Source organism: Alosa alosa, chromosome 12, assembly GCF_017589495.1.
Source record: "Alosa alosa isolate M-15738 ecotype Scorff River chromosome 12, AALO_Geno_1.1, whole genome shotgun sequence".
Lineage (NCBI taxonomy): Eukaryota > Metazoa > Chordata > Actinopteri > Clupeiformes > Clupeidae > Alosa > Alosa alosa.
The window spans coordinates 30656863-30674362 of NC_063200.1; the positions used below are offsets into that span (position 1 = coordinate 30656863).

The 17500-nt window shown below is 43.9% G+C and overlaps 2 protein-coding genes across 9 annotated transcripts in view; one reads left to right on the top strand and one right to left on the bottom strand.

The window, feature by feature from the left end:
* The window catches only part of nsmfa (NMDA receptor synaptonuclear signaling and neuronal migration factor a), a 36780-nt gene that overhangs the window by 10428 nt on the left and 8852 nt on the right, over positions 1-17500 (bottom strand). For 4 of the 8 annotated variants that reach the window (XM_048258875.1, XM_048258883.1, XM_048258880.1 and 1 more), the window contains 4 exons: positions 15307-15368; positions 13909-14814; positions 12603-12669; positions 12139-12144 (listed from right to left, as the gene is read on the bottom strand). In XM_048258875.1, the coding sequence (XP_048114832.1) occupies positions 12139-12144; positions 12603-12669; positions 13909-14814; positions 15307-15368 (1041 nt within the window). The remainder of the gene's footprint in view (positions 1-12138; positions 12145-12602; positions 12670-13908; positions 14815-15306; positions 15369-17500) is intronic. The other 4 variants (XM_048258878.1, XM_048258877.1, XM_048258882.1 and 1 more) reach the window with 4 other exon arrangements.
* On the top strand, positions 7817-9608 carry LOC125304521. Its single transcript, XM_048258884.1, has 5 exons — positions 7817-8240; positions 8449-8571; positions 8700-8783; positions 8963-9064; positions 9421-9608. The coding sequence occupies exons 1-4, from the start codon at positions 7841-7843 to the stop codon at positions 9046-9048; spliced, it is 693 nt and encodes a 230-aa protein (XP_048114841.1). The 5' UTR covers positions 7817-7840; the 3' UTR covers positions 9049-9064; positions 9421-9608.

The window sequence follows — 17500 nt, forward strand, 5'->3', positions numbered from 1 at the left end:
TGTCCTTCTCTCCTTTCTCAACCTCTATGTCATTGTCTTTCCCCTCTCTCTCTCCCTCTCTATCACTCACTCTCTCTTTCCTCTCTCCCCGTCTGTGTCCTCTGTGTATCACCCCTATCTCTCCAATCTTTCCTCTTCTTCTTTTCTCTCTTCTCTCTCTCTCTCTCTCTCTCTCTCTGTGGTCAGACAGTGCTAGCAGTGTGACGGCTAGCTGTGCCACAGACAGCTTCGGCTGCGTTTGCCCATTAATCAGCCGGCTGGCCGTGTCACGTTGACCTTCCCCGCTGCAGCCAGGCATTCTGGGACCTGTCCAGTTGACGGACCGCGGATGACTAAGCTCAAATTGACCTTCACGCCCTGAACTCGCTGACACCATCACCACCATCATCCCAGTCGTTATCATGGTTACCATTATCATAATCTTCATCCAGTCTCCTCATTTGCCCTGGTACCACTATCAGATTTGCCATCATCATCATCATCATCATCACCATCACTACGAGACAAGTCATTATGCATCAGCCATTAGTTATGTAATAGTCCCCAATGTCCATGCGTCCTCTTGTCTCATATGCCTCTCAATGTCAATCCACTAATCTGACCAGATTGTGTGCAAATCAACTAGCGATGAACATTCCACTGATGTAATTAATAGCTCCCAGACCTCGCACGCCACACCATTTCGTTTTTCCATTCACCCGCCATGCAATTCTTAATCAAAGCAAATTGTTTCGAGGCTCTTTCCAGTAGAGCACTATCCTCTATGCTGTTTGTTTGTGCATTGGACCATACAACACATAATGTTTCATTATTTGGACCAGTGTACAACATTCAGTCGCACTGATTAGATCATCTATACATAAATAACCGTGATATTTCTCCCCAAAGTGGTGAGAGACATGGATTTAAAGTGCTCCTTCCAGTTTAACATCAGTTACTACTGATAAATAAAACTTGCTAACCTGTGTGTGTAGTAGAGGGACGGGAGTGAGAATTAAACTTGTGGGGTGATCACACAGACATTGATTGACTCTGTTTATGGTCTTGTGATGAGGATGAATAATTTCTGGCGCAGAAAGGCAAGATTATTCTGGGGCTGGGATCAATGCTGGCCCTGGAGGCCATCTGTGGAAGCACAGCGCTGCATATGGATATTGGCATCAGGACAAACACGTTTACACAAACATATGATCTACTTCATTTCCGAATGTGCTGTGGTGGCCATGGCCAAACCCAGATAAATTATCCACAAATGAATGACTGATTAAGAACCCCTAATGGCTGAGAATACTAATCACTGTGCCAATCAGCCTGCAGTGCTGTGTAACCAACCTGTGTAATAGTATTTACTGTATTTAAGGACAAAAACAAAGAAAGAAAGGGAAAATAAAAAACACTCTGGGATCATTTGATAGCAAGTTTTGCTGGGAATTTACACTGCAAGCAAGAGGTTGGCATGAGTGAAACATAAATCAATGAATTTACACGGCCTCCGCTGACGTGACGAAACAATGTGTTTAAGGATGAGGAGGGCTTTTTTTTTCATCAGGGAAAATGGACATGTATTCTTTTGGGATATAAAATGTAGGCTAGGATTATAAATTAAACTGTTTGAAAACAATACAAAACATATCAACATGAGTATTATACTATAACTATTAATAACTTGAAATATATCCAGAAGCGGCAATCATAAGAACCCAAGTAATTACTGAAATTCTTGTTCTTTCTGTCACGCTATCAGGAGTCTAACTGCTCCAGATTATCTAAATTTTATCAGTCAGTGGCAGTCACTGGCTTTAGGTTGTAATATCTAACATTTATATGCATGCACTGAGCAGATGCCTATATGAATGTTTCCAGTCATTTCGAAGACAAGGATGTAGAAAGTAGCTTACAGGGTTTTCATACATGTGATAGGAACAGCTATGATGTTATATCTGCAGAGTAGGGATTAGGAACAAGCTTTGATTATTATTGATGACGATTATTGTCATTACACCACATACACAGTGTCTCTTTTCATTTATATGATGATGCACAGATTTAACTTATTGTTAGATCCAAAGATCCTAGTATGCTGAATTATCAAGTTTTGAGCAACACATCACATAGTTTGTACAATCATGTTTTTATCACTTCCTCAAACCCACATCTATATTGGAAAGCCTATCCTACTTTGCTAAATTTGATAATCTCTTTAAAAGTATTGATTTTATTAAATTGTTTTGTTTGTTTCCTTTAAACCTGTATGGCTTTATATTGCATTGCTTTACACATCTAATTGTTTTAATTTCATTTAAAAATGTATTACTTTTATGACTGTCTGTCTGTTTAATTGTGCTTCCTTTGTAGGCTACAGCACTTTGTAACTTGGTTTTTGAAAAGAGCAATAAAATATTATTATTAGGCCTATTATTATGACCGCCGCTAGCGAAGCTAGCGAAGCGATCATATAGGGATTGTCAAAGTTTTTTTAGTTTTTTTCCTGTCATCTACTTCCTGAATTTTTGGTCTACGATAGCGGGACATGGAACCACGGGGCACATGAAAAAATTTTTTCCTAAAATAACTACCTGAACCGTGGGTATGAAGAAATAGCCCCCACTAGACTTTTGTGAAGGAAAAATTTATCGTTTGCTTTAATTGCCCCTCTTTTACTTAAGATGTTCAGAACTGCACCAAATTTTATGGGATTAACCTGACCCCAATGTTATGTGTACATTTAGTGACTGTACACTCATTGGCCTGTAGATGGTGGTGCACACATATACACACGCACACACACACACACAGGCACGCACATACTATCGATATCGGCAATTAGAATGGTCGATACATAATTACAAATTCAGTAGGATTAAAGGAAAACCAAATATTCATCATCATTTGGCTGCATTTCCAGTATTGGCGTTACGTAGTCGTTTGTCCACCAGATGCCGCATCGTTGCAGTGAGACGTAATTTTGTTGGAAGTTCTAAAGCGGGTTGGAAAGACAATCTTCCTACAAGGACAACACTGTAGTTTACCGCAGAGAACGTCTAATAAGGGTAGGATGATTTCCGCATGACATGTAATTCCCATTTCTTCTTGAAGCCGAAATAAATCTGAGAATGTTTATCGGACATGCTTGGTTTTTATTGCAGGTAGGCTATAATCTTATAAATTATATCAATAGCCTAGGACGTAGGTAAAATAATGTTACCGTTAGCATTGGTTGAGTGATGGAGGCCAATTTGATTATTGATGTATTTGTAGAAAACCATACATGCGGTTATAGGCCACCAAGCAAATTGATAACAGCACTAATTGTATCTTTCGACTGTCATCTCATTCTTCTGACCATCACCTAGGCTACTAACAGGAGCTAAGTGAGTTAGCCACAACACGTTCGCTACGTGATGGTTTTCTAATGAAAAATATATAGGCTACCTGAAAGATAACCTGTCTATGATGCATCCTAAACACCGGGCTGGGACATTTCTGTTCAAAGTCTCAAAAAGCATCTGAGTCCACGTTCATTCCCAAACACCCACTAGGCTACTTCAATCCTCTATTTTCAAAGGTGATTCAAGTAAGGAAGAGCATGGCTCAAAGTAGCCGAAAATAACAAGGACTGAAACTACATAAATTCGTCAAAGTGAATCATTTGTGTCAACTCGCCGCAATGTAGATTTATTAACGCACCCGTGATGATCTACATCTCCATTTAAACCAAATGTTTTAGAGCGCACATTGAGAGATGTATCCAGGGCATGGCTGTACCTACACATATTTGTTGCACGTGCTACAAAAATCATTCTTTGCGATGGATGATTTAGTACACATTACACCGGTCCGATACAGTTTTGCCTATGGCTATACCATGAGACTGAGACGCTTTTTGTTTGTTTGAAGTGCGTGTTTAGGGTGTGAGAGGGGAGTCGATGTGCTTTGATTCCAACTTGGTAGTTGTAGTCTATGCGATTAAAAAGCATGTGTGTGAAGTATCCAAACAATGATAACACTTTCATTATGGCTGCTTCAGCCACAGACCTTCAGCTACTGTACAGTGGGTCCCATTTAGAAGTGTCACTTCATTCGCGCTTTCCGTGATTCACGGAACTGCGTGAATTGTATTAGGCCTACTACTGATATGCAAAACTATTAACTTTTCGCCAAGTGGTGGCAGCTTAAAGGAACCATATGTAAGATTGTGGCCAAAACTGGTACTGCAATCACTTTCAAAATACTGAAGAGCAGTGTATCCCCTCCCCCTCCCCCCTGACTCGAGGTTGCCAACCCTGATGGCGAAACACTACTGACTTCGTGTTTAGTAGATAGGTGGAGGGTGGCGCATCAGGCCAAAACACAACATGACATGACAAAACACAACATCAACATCAGTTGAGGGGCTGCAACTTCACTTTTAAATGACAATATCCTGGCGGACTACTGTTGTCAGTGATATAAGTATTTGAAATGAACATGATTTCTTAATGTCTAGTGACATATCAGGGCCATTTTATGATTAATTGAAATATTTTTCTTACATACGGTTCCTTTAAGTCCACTTGATACTGTAAGCCATTGGTTCCCAAAGGAGATTTTATTTGGGTCGCCAGCATAGCCTAGTGACAATTTATGTCACGGTTTTGTCATAACTCCCTCTATGCATTTTGCATTTAGAATAGCTCTGAAACCGGGGGCGAACACAACGCAGAGGGGGCGCCAGTGCGTGGATATCTCAATCGCAAAATTAAACAATATTCCTATCGGGCGCCTACCATGGACTAGGATAGGCGAAAGCCAAACTAACCATGGACCTTACAGTTGCAAAATGCAAGGGAACATGAATCAGCCTATATGCAAGAACAATAACGGAGAGCAGCTCTTCAACTTGGCCCGTTAAAATGTGTATGAACACAGTCTAGCGACACATTTCATGAAGGCCCTTTTGGACATGTCAGTTATTTGCACCACTGGGTAAAACTGCATTTTGTCTTAGACTACTGGTATTTAATTTGTGCATTGACAATACAGTTGAATATCATATGAACTAGATGACTAAACTCTTGCATATGTAGAAGAAGAAACATTCACAAAAATCCATGACATGACCTCTCTTCTTGATAGCTGTTGAAAACTGCATGGAACTGACAGGGATTGTTTTGTTTAATGATAAATAAATAAATAAATAGGCCTACATTATGCTGCTACCTTCTGCTTTTCCCAAATACAATGTAGCCTACAGGTGTACCTTTCATCAGTCCAGTTGCAATGGATGGACTGTGATGAACTGCCCTACTTGTGATTGTTTAGAGAGTTAAAAGGTTTAATAACAATGCTACAAATTTATTCATCTTTGCAGCGCCAGTAGGCTACTTTCTGTGCGGCCCCCAAACACACATGCCAAACAAGCACACAAAAGTTTTAAGAGTGGGGGATGGAGTAGAAGATGGAGACAAATTGATTAATGTGATTTATTTTCACGGAATGGATGTACAGGACTGAGTGGCGGTCATATTTTGTACCGCTATGCGGTACATCTAGTTATTATTGACATGATATCTGCATTGTTAAATCCACAAGAAGGTTCTATCAGGTAGATTTAAATAATCACAAGTCCAGTTAGAATGTTTTTGTACAACTCAGAATTTGGAATCCTTGAACATTCTACTTTGCACAGGTAGAACACTGAGGTAGAACACTGTATCAGTTTGACCTGGCTACACCAGAGACAACATTGAGAGAAAGCTTTCTGCTGCTGTTTTACACTGATTCATCGATTCACTTGGTTTAAATATTGTGTGAATACTGTAAATCCTGTATTTGCTCAACTATTATTCCAGAGGAGTCTATTTTTAACACCTTTTAACACCAAATAGAAAACCATTTTTGCTTGCTGAAGATGGAGGTGAGAGGAGAGCGTAGGGGCTTCATGGAAGCCGTAAGATCCTTCTTTACCACCATCAGAAACCGGATTAGACAACGGAGAACACGGCAGAGAACTAAAAACTACCGGATCTGTCAAAACCTGGCCATGGCCAAGATTGAGTCTGAGAAAGAAAGAAGACTGAAGAAGCAAGTGAAATCTGGGTTTCAAGGCCAAGATGAGCAAGAGGAGCCACTCAGCTAATATTACAGCTGAAGTGGACAGCGCTAAGAGCAGGATACAGGAGAAGGATGGAGCTCCTACAGATCTCCAGGAGAGAATGCGGTCTGCTCTGCGGGCTTTTTGAGAGGGGCGCAAGCCACACTGGGTGAGAGGCTGGAGAAAAAACAAGATGGAACCCCTAAACATGGAGGAGATTCAAGTTGGAGAGGGTATCCAGATTCAGGCCAGAGAGAATCTCCCTGACACTCAGGACAGAGTGGAATTCCATGAGACTCAAGCCGGAGAGGATCTCCATGAGTCTCAGGCTGGAGAGGATCTCAATGAGATTCAGATGGGAGAGGATCTCCACGACACTGAGGTGGGAGAGGATCTCCAGACCCAGGTCCACACTCAGGCCAGGGAGGATCTCCATGAGACTCAGGCTGCAGAGCATCTTCAGCCTGCTGAACCAGCAAGTAAGAATGCAAATAGCATAGACCTTAAATGTTTAATTTAAGTCCAATGTCAAGTGTCGTATTTATTTATCATAGGTATAAACAATATACAAAATAATTAATAAATAAACACCTCGACTGACTATGCAAACTACATACAGAGAAAGATAGTAGTAATAATATGATATTGATATTTATATTAACAATTAAATTAACAAAACAATAATTAATGCTTAATTCATGTCCTCAGTTAACCTCATATGAATAGTATAGATATAAACTGCAAATTCATGCCCACAGTTAACCTTTTCCAAATCTCTTCAAACAGGCTGGGCTGTGACCTATGGCCAGATGTGGCAAGTAATGACACAGCAAGGCGACTCTGTCAACTGCAGAGAGGACCTCCATGCCAGTCAGGCCAGAGAGGATATTCAACCTGCTGAACCTGCAAGTAAGAACTGGAACTTCATGCACTCCATTAACTTCTTATGTGAATAGCATAGACCATAAACTGCTCGTTTCTGCCCACAGTTAACCTTTTTTAAACCTTTTCAAACAGGCTGGGTTATGACCTATGGCCAGATGTGGCACGGACTGGCCCAGCAAGATGGCCCTGTCAACTGCAGAGAAGATCTCCATGCTACTCAGGATCTCCAGTCTGCTGAACCAGCAAGTAAGTAAAACATAGTCCTTAAAATGCTAATTCATGCCCTCTGCTACCTCTTATGCAAAGAGTACAGTATAGACCAAGATACGTGACCAAAGTTAACTATTTTTCAAACATTTTCTCAAAGGCTGGGTTGTGACCTATGGCCAGATGTGGCATGTAATGGCCCAACAAGATGGTCCTGTTCTCTGCAGTGAGAATCTCCCTGTCACTGAGGACACCGATGATCTCCATGAGACTCAGGCCATGGAGGATCTCTATGAGACTCAAGACGGAGAGGATCTACGTGAGACTCAGGCCAGGGAGGATCTCTGTGATACTCAAGCCGGAGAGGATCTCTGTGAGACTCAGGGTGGAGAGGATCTCCATCAGACTCAGTTTGGAGGGGATCTCCATGAGACTGATGGGAGAGAGGATCTCCAGACTCTGGTTAGGGAGGATGTCCACACTCAGGCTCTGGAAGAATCCATGAGACTCAGGCCGGAGATGATCTCCGTGAGACTCAGGCTGGAGAGGATCTCTGTGAGACTCAGGGTGGAGAGGATCTCCATGAGACTGATGGAGGAGAGGATCTCCAGACTCTGGCTGGGGAGGATGTCCACACTCAGCCTCTGGAGGATCTCTGTGAGACTCAGGTCGAAGATGATCTTCATGAAACTCGTTGCCGAGAGGATCTCCGTGAGACTCAAGCCAGAGAGGATCTCTGTGGGACTCAAGGAGGAGAGGATCTCCATGAGACTCAAGCTGGGGAGGATCTCCATGAGACTCAAGCTGGAGAGGATCTCTGTGAGACTCAGGGTGGAGAGGATCTCCATGAGACTCAAGCTGGAGAGGATCTCTGTGAGACTCAGGGTGGAGAGGATCTCCATGAGACTCAAGCTGGAGAGGATCTCCATGAGACTCAAGGGTGGAGAGGATCTCCATGAGACTGATGGAGGAGAGGATCTCCAGACTCTGGCTGGGGAGGATGTCCACACTGAGGCTCTGGAGGATCTCCATGGGACTCAGCTGGGAGAGGATTTTCAGCTTGCTGAACCAGCAAGTAAGTTAATTTAAGTCCAATTAGATACCGATAAAGATAGTAGTAGTAGCAGCAGTAGTAGTAATAATATGATATTAATATTTATATTAACAACAATTAGAGTAACAAAACTATAATTCATACCCTCAGTTAACCTCATATGAATAGCATAGACCATAAACTGCAAATTCATGCCCACAGTTAACCTTTTTCAAACCTCTTCAAACAGGCTGGGCTGTGACCTATGGCCAGATGTGGCAAGTAATGACCCTCCAAGGCGACTCTGTCAACTGCAGAGAGGACATCCATGCCACTCAGGCCAGAGAGGATATTCAGCCTGCTGAACCAGCAAGTAAGTAAAGCATACAGTAGACCTTAAAATGCTATTTCATGCCCTCTGCTAACCTCTTATGCAAAGAATATAGACCACAAACTACTAATTCATGTCCAAAGCTAACCTTTTCAAACATGTTCTCAAAGGCTGGGTTGTGACCTATGGCCAGATCTATCAAAACATGAACCATGAGGATGGCCCTTCCCTCTGCAGAAAGCCCATTATGAACTGTAAGTAAAAGCTGGTAGTTATTCTGAGTACATTCACAGTATGTTTAGTGACAATTAATGGTTGTTTCAACTAATAGAGCCAATTGAAAATAATACAAAAACAGAATTATAAATGAATCAGAATTATATTTAAAGTAATTGTATTTATTCTAAAATATTATCTCTTGTTCATTCTCCAGCGTGGCTGGGCTCTGTGAATGTGGAGGATTGGGTGGAGCGAGAGGTGCAGGACATCAGTCCATCCAAGCACATGGACACTTTCTAAAGCGTCCTGCACAATGGTGAGTCAAGTACACATTTTTATCTTGGAGAGCACGGCATCAAAGATACAGACCATGATTTTGGCCCAATACGCTCTCAAATTCAGTGAACGACTGCACTGGCTCTCCATTCTGTGTGTGTGCTCAAAAAACTCATACACAGGCCTGAGTGGTTTGGAACAACCCATACATTATTCCAGCCAATCAATGTGTTGTTTCAGGAGCACAGAAAGCAGGAATGTTGTTTAATTGGCTGTTTTTGGCTGATTGCACCACTATCAGCAACCTTTCTGTATACCTTAGGGAACATTCTCTAGAGCAGACAGATAAATCTTGACTCTGAACACCAATTAATGAATATCACGTATGTCCTACAGTTTCCCAAAAGACCTGGGAGAAGACCTGCCCATCTTTATGTGACTCTATTCTACATCATTGAGACTACAGCTACTATCATTCAACAGTTCAGCTGCCCTTCAACCGAGACACATTGTTGTTCTATCCATTATTAATAATAAATTGTTTCTTGATTACCGTATTATATTGACATGACATTAATATTGTACATGAAATAAAATTTTACATACCTTACTGGATGAAACTGCCTTTAATAAAATTTGACATACCTTACTGGATGAAACTGCCTTTACACACATCTGATAAAACCTTAGTCTTCCAGTGCAATCACAATGGGAGCCTTAACAACAAATTCGTACAAATTCAAAGTAATTCAGACACATATGGTGGCCGGACATGTGTGTGTGTGTGTGTGCATGCCTGGCCTGTAAATGTGTGGCACAAGCTGTGAAATTAAAGTCTATGGCTTTGGCTCCCAGCCTACTCTGCCCTTAACATAGTGACATGACATTTCCAGCATAAGACTGCCCTCATTGCTGCTTGCAGTTTGCAGTTATATTTAGGGGTACGTTTTTCCAAAGACTTTTTTCGATGAATGGAACATCCCAACCAACACCCGTTAAGATAACCTACACCTGTCTTACCGGTTGGGCAGCACATATGAGTCTGTGTCAGTGGTGCATTCTTTGTCTCATAATCTTAGTTAGGCGTCATTCACTGCACATCCTTTTATATCTAAGTAACTACCACCAATCACTTCCAGTCTCTTCCAAACTAACTTCCAAACTACCCAAGCCTTTTATTGGCCTGACTTTGCACTAGTATTTTATTGACTGTCTATGCACAATTTCAACCAAATTTTGCTGCTCTTATTTTTCATTATTATATGTGCCCTCTTATTTACTTATTTACTTACTTTTTGTTTACTTGAATGTTATGTTTGTCTGTGGACTTAAATTGGTAAAATATGTCTTGTCTTCACCGTGGGATAAGAAAACGAATTTCTATCTTTGTCTGTCTGGAACATGTGAAGAAATTGACAATAAAGCTGACTTTGACTTTGACTTTGACTTTGACTCTTATTGCAACCCAGCAGCATCACTAATACAGAGGCTGCAATAAGATGAACTATGGAGGTCATCAGAATGCTTTTATATAATACAAGGGCATGTTGAACCAAACTATTTTTGTACGCTGCGCTTCAGTGCCCACTGTAGCACGGCTGTAACAATAGACAGAAGACAGACAGGTGACTGAACAATAGTTCTGGTGTAAATTGACCTTTAGAGGTATAAAGAGCTGTTTAAACATTCAAAAAGCTGTTTACTGGTACTTTCATTCAGAAAGAATGTGACCTTGGTATATTGTTCAGTGCTGTCTCATTTCGGGATCATTTCGATATTTCTAGCTGACTTTCCCCAGACTAAGGCCCTTTCCTCAATGTCTGGTGCAGACGCTAAATCATTTGAAGGCATCGCTGCCCATCCATCTCCAGATTGGTTAAAACAGCCACACTGTGCTAAAGGTTTTGTTTCATAGCCCTGGAGAAATGCAAAGCCATTTTTCCTGTCTGAGAGGATTTATTTATTTATTTCAAAGGATTTGTATGGGATCTATTTTTGTGATGACAATCAGAGTGTGAAGCCAGCAAGTTTAAATATTCTACACAGATCCTGGTTAAAGCAGATTTAACACAACACAGCTATCAAACAGGTAAATGTAGCAAACTGTGATTGAACTATAAATAAAGACAACCCAATGTGTTTGGACCTGATACTTTTCTACAATCACATTTTTTGTCCCAATAGTACATAGATAGAGGGGAAAGGTAATCTAGATGGATAGTCACTGTAAATAGTAATGGCTATTGCCAAATGGGAATATCAAGGAAAACCACTGATGCATTGCTTTTTGAAACTCTCTCTCTCTCTCTCTCTCTCTCTCTCTCACACACACTCACACACACACACACACACACAGACACACACACACAGGCACACACACACAGCACCAACCCTAAAGGTCCCTCAGATTCCAAGTGAGTCAAGCAGAGGTTGGCATTGCAGAAACATGCTACAGTCCCTCCCTGTGCTAAGCCGATGACACCTCCCTCTCATCTGACCCTCAGCTGAGACACATGAAAGGAAAGGTCACACTCTGGGGGTCAGAAGAGCCGCACCGCAGCCCAGCCCGATGAGCCCCCTGATGGGGAGGAAGGGAGTCGGACCCCTGCAGCGTGACCCTTCACTGAGAGAGGACATATGGACACTCGGGATGCTACAAGAGATACATACATGCATACATACATACATACATACATATACATACATACATACTGTTTGTACCGTATGTAGTCAGTTTGTTTGCATTCCTTTATGGTGTTTGGGAGGACAAAATCTATGTCAACACCACATCACGTATCAGATATACTGTACATATCCTGAACATTGGGATCTATTTAATACTGCACTACTCCTGCACATCAAATTTTCACATGATATCTATTGTATCTTTTATTTAATATTGAATTACATATACTATGCTTTATTATCATAGGCTATTGTCCTGTAATGTATACTACTGAATTGTCAAAAATAGTGAAGGTAGCTTCAAATAGAAACTGTGAATCTCTAGACGTCGGGGATGATGGAAGATAAAGGAGAAGTAAGATGCCAGTAATTGTGACATGATGAAGGCATTCATTAAGAGAATAAAAGGGAAGGTAACAGGAGACTTACGTTATCCTGTAGTGGAGATGCCAAGCATAAGCAAAAGGGAAAGAGGAAGGACATTCTTAAGGGCATATTTTTTTTTAGACAATATGTGTGTGTGTGTGTGTGTGTGTGTGTGTGTGTGTGTGTGAGCTGAAACTGATCTGTTGTGACAGGTCGAAAGTGTGAAATGCCCCCTGAGAATGAAAGGTGTTTGTAAGCTGAACACCTGCACTGTCGTCTGTCTCTGAGGTCACTCGGGCACTTAAAGGTGTGTGTGTGTGTGTGTGTGTGTGTGTGTGTGTGTGTGTGTGTGTGTGTGTGTGTGTGTGCGTGTGTGCGTGCATGTGTGTGCGTCTGTGTGTGTTTGTGTGTGTATGTGTGTGGTGTGTGTGTGTGTATGTGTGTCTCTCTCTGTGTGTGTGTGTGTGTGTGTGTGAGAGAGAGAGAGAGAGAGAGAGAGAGAGGGCTTGTGAAAGACCAGAACTTACGCTTGCATGGTTGTTGTGGCTGTCCCGAAACTAAACATGTTCTCTTTTGGGAACCAGTTGTTGTCTTCTGGGGTGTTAGAGACAATGGAGAGAAAAACAAAACACCAAGATATATCAAAACACAACTGTTAGTGTTAGAGTGAAGATAGGTTGACACAAGATATATAAAAACACAACTAGATAAATAGAGGAGTGTAAAAGTAAACTGAATGGAAATAGATCTACTATGTAAGCATGTCAGTTTGTGTGGGTGTGCATTTGCGTCAGTGAATTCATTTGTGCATGTGTTTTTTGTGCCTGTGTGTGCATGTGTGTGTTTTTGTTGTCTGTGTGTATGTTTGTGTGTGACAGTGTGTGTATGTGTAGTTGTTTGTAACAGCATGTCTATGTTTCGATGTGTACGTGTGTTTGTGTGTGCGTGCGCGTGCGTGTGTGTGCGTGCGTGTTGTGTGTGAGTGTGTGTATAGCCACATTGCATCCCACGCACACACTGAACACTGACACACAGCTCCGTACTCCACCGCAGAGGGAGAGAGAGAGAGCGACACACGAGGGCACAGAGGAGGAACAGGAGGAGAGGAGAGACGAAGAGGAGTGGGAAATACACATCATCATCATCACCACCACCACCACCACGGCACAGCTAAACATAGAAAACAACCCCCAGAACACCCACCCCCACCCCCAGGGGTGGGAAACCCCGGCTACAGAAAGTAATGGCCACCTTACACCAAACAACTTTGACAAGATTTGAGAAAGATTGTAGTCTTTTAACTTAAGTTCCCCCTGTTCAAGCTTTACTCAAAAGACTCTAATCTTTCAAGAATCTTGTCAAAGTTGTTTGGTGTAAGGAGGCCATAAGTCGTTCCAGGTATTGGTTCTACCTGTGCACTTCACACTGGTGATTTTACTCATGTGCTGACTTCATGAGTGGATAGTGGAACAAATATGTGGTAGAACTTACTTTCTGAAGCTGGAGCTTCCCAGCTCTTCCCAGCCCACCCCCAGAGGTGTAAATGTCCGGCTTCAGAAAGTTAAAGTCCTACCATGTACTGTATTGGTTCTACCTGTGCACTTCTTAATGCAGGTGATTTCACTAATTAGCTGACCTACCTGGCTTGGGAGTTGTGCTCATTAGAATCAGCTGATTAAGTGAATAATTGGAACAAATATGTGGCAGGACATTCACTTTCTGAAGCCGGACTTTTACACCTCTGCCCACCCTGAAAACAAAATTTTATTCTTCCAACGCCTCTCTCTCTCCCCCTCTCACTCTCTTCCTCCCCCCTTGCTCTCTCCCTCTCACCTCGGTCCAGCCCAGTCACCCGGTCCACACTATGCATCCGCTCTAGGCGCCGGTGCTGCTTGCCTGCCTCGCGGCCGCTGCTCTCCAGGTCCAGGGAGCCCTGGCTGCGTGAGGGCACGCCGCCGGTGGTCATGCCGCCCATGCCCATGCCACCCATGCCCACGGCGCACACCTCGCACGCCAGGCCGCCGCCGCTGCCGCAGGTGTCCTTGCCCTCGCCCCAGCCGCGGATGTTGTGGGCGCTGACCGAGCTCTGCAGCGGCGGCTGTGCCAGGTGGTGGTGGCGGTGGCGAGAGCCGCCGCTGCCGCCGCCCTCGCCGCCGCTGTTGCTGCCCGCTCCGCCGCTTCCATGGGCAGAGGAGGAAGCGGAGGCGTACGGGTTGCCGTGGTGGTGGTTGCCGTGGTGGTGAGCCCTGTCGGCGCTCACTCCGTGGCGATGGTGGTGCTGGGTGGTGGGCGACGAGGAGGTCGAGGGCGACGCGGAGGTCTGGGGGAGGCGGGGGTTGTGGCCCCCGGGCTGCGGAGCCGCTGGCTCTCGGGCCCCCCGGAGCACCTCCAGCTCCAGGGTCTCCTTGCTCCCGCGGCCACTACCCAGCATGCCGCTCTCCCCGGTGATGGTGTAGACGCGGGCGGGCTGCAGCGCACACTCCGCGCACTTCTGCTGGTCCTCCTCGGCCGAGAAGCTGCGCTCCAGGGACAGCTGGGCCTTGCCACAGGAGGAGGAGGAGGAGGAGGAGATGGGTGGGGGTGGAGGCTGGAGGATGCCCAGCGGGGAGCTGATCAGACTGGGCTCGGGGGCGCCGGAGGGGCCTCGCACAGGGTACGTGGGGAGGTTGTTGTTCTGGAGGCTAAGCCGGTCTAGGGAGTCTGTGTCTGGGCCGATGAGGGTGTCAGAGAGCAAGTGATCTTTAGTTTCAGAGACAGGGGTAAGAAGAAACAGAAGGAGAGAGAGAGAACACAGGGAGAGAGAGAGATAGAGACAGAGAAACAGACAGAGAGAGAGAGCAGAAAAGGAGAAAGTGGGAGATAAAGAAAGAGAGAGCCCAAGAGGTAGAGGGAGAAACAGTGAAAAATAAACAGAGAGATAAAAATGATGCAGTGTGTGATATTTAATCTAACTTTAATGAAGAACCGTGAATAACGAGTGAGCAAACAGCTGACTGCTCTCCATGGCAATGGAGTAGAATAGAACATGGCAAAGTTCAAGACCAAACAAAGAGGATGATGAAAATGACTAAAAAGAGATGTGGAAACCTGGAGAAAGACCAGAGATGTAAGGACAGGTCCATGAGGACCAGGAAAGAAGTGTGGTGAGGGAGAGGTTGACTGTGAGAGAGAGAGAGAGAGAGAGAGAGAGACAGGGAGAGAGAGTGGGAGACAGAGGGAGGGAAAACTGACCTGATCCGTTGCAGTTGTCAGGATGCGCGTGAGACAGGTAGTCTCCAAAGGCTCTGGCTGCTCTGCAGACACACACACACACACACACACACACACACACACACACACACACACACAGAAGTGTCAAGGTGTCATCATACCCACATGAGCACATAGCTACACCACATGTTACATAACTCGTCTGCACAGTCTCTCTCTCTCTGTCTCTCTCTCTCCATCTCATTCACAGGCATGAACTCACACACAGGCTGCCCCAGTGAGAATTCTCTCACCCCCTCTCTGTAACATTACGCTCCTCACCACTGACAGAGCTGTTATTATGTTCAGCATCGCAGCTAACCGTCCTGAGCAAGAAGGTTTACTTCCCAGTTCATTGCAGTGGAGGCTAGCAGACATCTTGTCAGCATCGACACATCTGGATTAACTGGTAGAAGGGGAGGAGGGATGAGCTAGGCTAGGGGATTCTCTAAGATGTCTCTTACTGAGAGCGGGAGATTGAGAGATCAAACACATGCAAACATACTCACACACACACACACACACACACACACTCACACACACACAGGTGCACACACACACAGGTGCGCACACACACACACACACAGGTACGCAAACACACTCACACAGCAGCAAGCGGTCAAACAAACAAACAAACACACACACACACACACACACACACACACACACACACACACACAAACACACACACACACAAAACACACACACACACACACACACACACACACTGTGGCAATATAATTGCCTTCTTTGTAGGATTTCCACCCACCCACAGATTCAGATAGAACATTTTTATCTCCCCACTCCAGACCATGGAGAAAAAAGAGTCATTCTAGCCTTCCCTATCTCTCTCTCTCTCTGTATGTGTGCATGTGTTGGGGAGAAAGAGAGATTCGGCTGAGTCACCTAACTCTTTTAGTGACTGATTTTGTTCAGTTCTAACCTCAAATATAAAAATATAGTCACATGCATATTACTTTGTAAAGTTTTCGGGCTATTGCCTTTGTGAATAAGGGCAGATCGGCTTATTTCAAGCTCTTTGAAGCACATTCCATCATCATCAATGGATTTGTAACAGCAAACTCATGCTATTTTTTTTTATAGTCTATTGAAATTAACTTAACCACTCATGGAATGTTGAGAGTCTCCAAAGGGAAATAAAAACCTGGGCCCAGGGCACCAAATCAGCAAGACAAAAAAGTCAAGTGCTCAAGTGTAACTAACAAAGTGGAAGAGATGGAACAACGAGGAATGAGGACTCTCACGCCTCAACGACAGAGCATCAGAAGGGTGTAGAGTTTTATCAAATGACAAGCCACATCACAGCAGTCCCTCGGGGACATCTGCTGTCACCTTGCATTAGAACAAACCAAAGTTCAGATAGAACTCAGCACAGTGACTGACAGTTGTCACTCCTGTTACCTCCATCATGTCAGGAGACTTAGATCACCCCTTCCTCCCTGACACATCCGATGTTCCCACAACCTTGCCCGTTTCTTTTCAACATTACAAACACATAAACAGATTTACACTGGTATGCCATAGGGGATGCCTGCTTGGTCTCTACTAGCATTTCAGAACCATGGACAGTTGCCATGCTTTTCTCTATGCTTTATCCTCACTCATGTGGCTTAATCATTGAGATGGTTGAATTGGTGAAAATAAACTGAATTCTTGGAAATTATGCTAATATAAAAGAAGCTTAACATGTTTTTAAAAACTAAACCAGAGATGGCTGTCTGATGGCTGCTGCTGTGATTTCTCACTGGGCGACTGTCAGAGTGCACCATCGCTAAGAGACAACGATCGGTTCACCGAGACGAGTGCATTGTCTTGTAGATGAGCTGTAAATTCAATTAAAGGCATGGCTCTCGCACAGGCTCTTATCTTCCAGTGGAGCTGTGCGTGGTGTGGTGTGTGTGTGTGCGTGGTGTGGTGTGTGTGTGTGTGTGTGTGTGTGTGTCACTGTGAAGAAGACACTGAGTCACGCCTCCTCAGAGAGACGCGCTGCTGCACACACACACACAAGGGAGCAGGAGGCTGGAGGATGATCTCTCTCTCTCTCTATCTGTGTGTGTGTGTGTGTGTGTTGCGTGCATTCCTATATGCAAGTGCCCATTTTAAGGATAAAGACCCACACAAATCATTACTCATACCCCACCACTCATACCCCAGC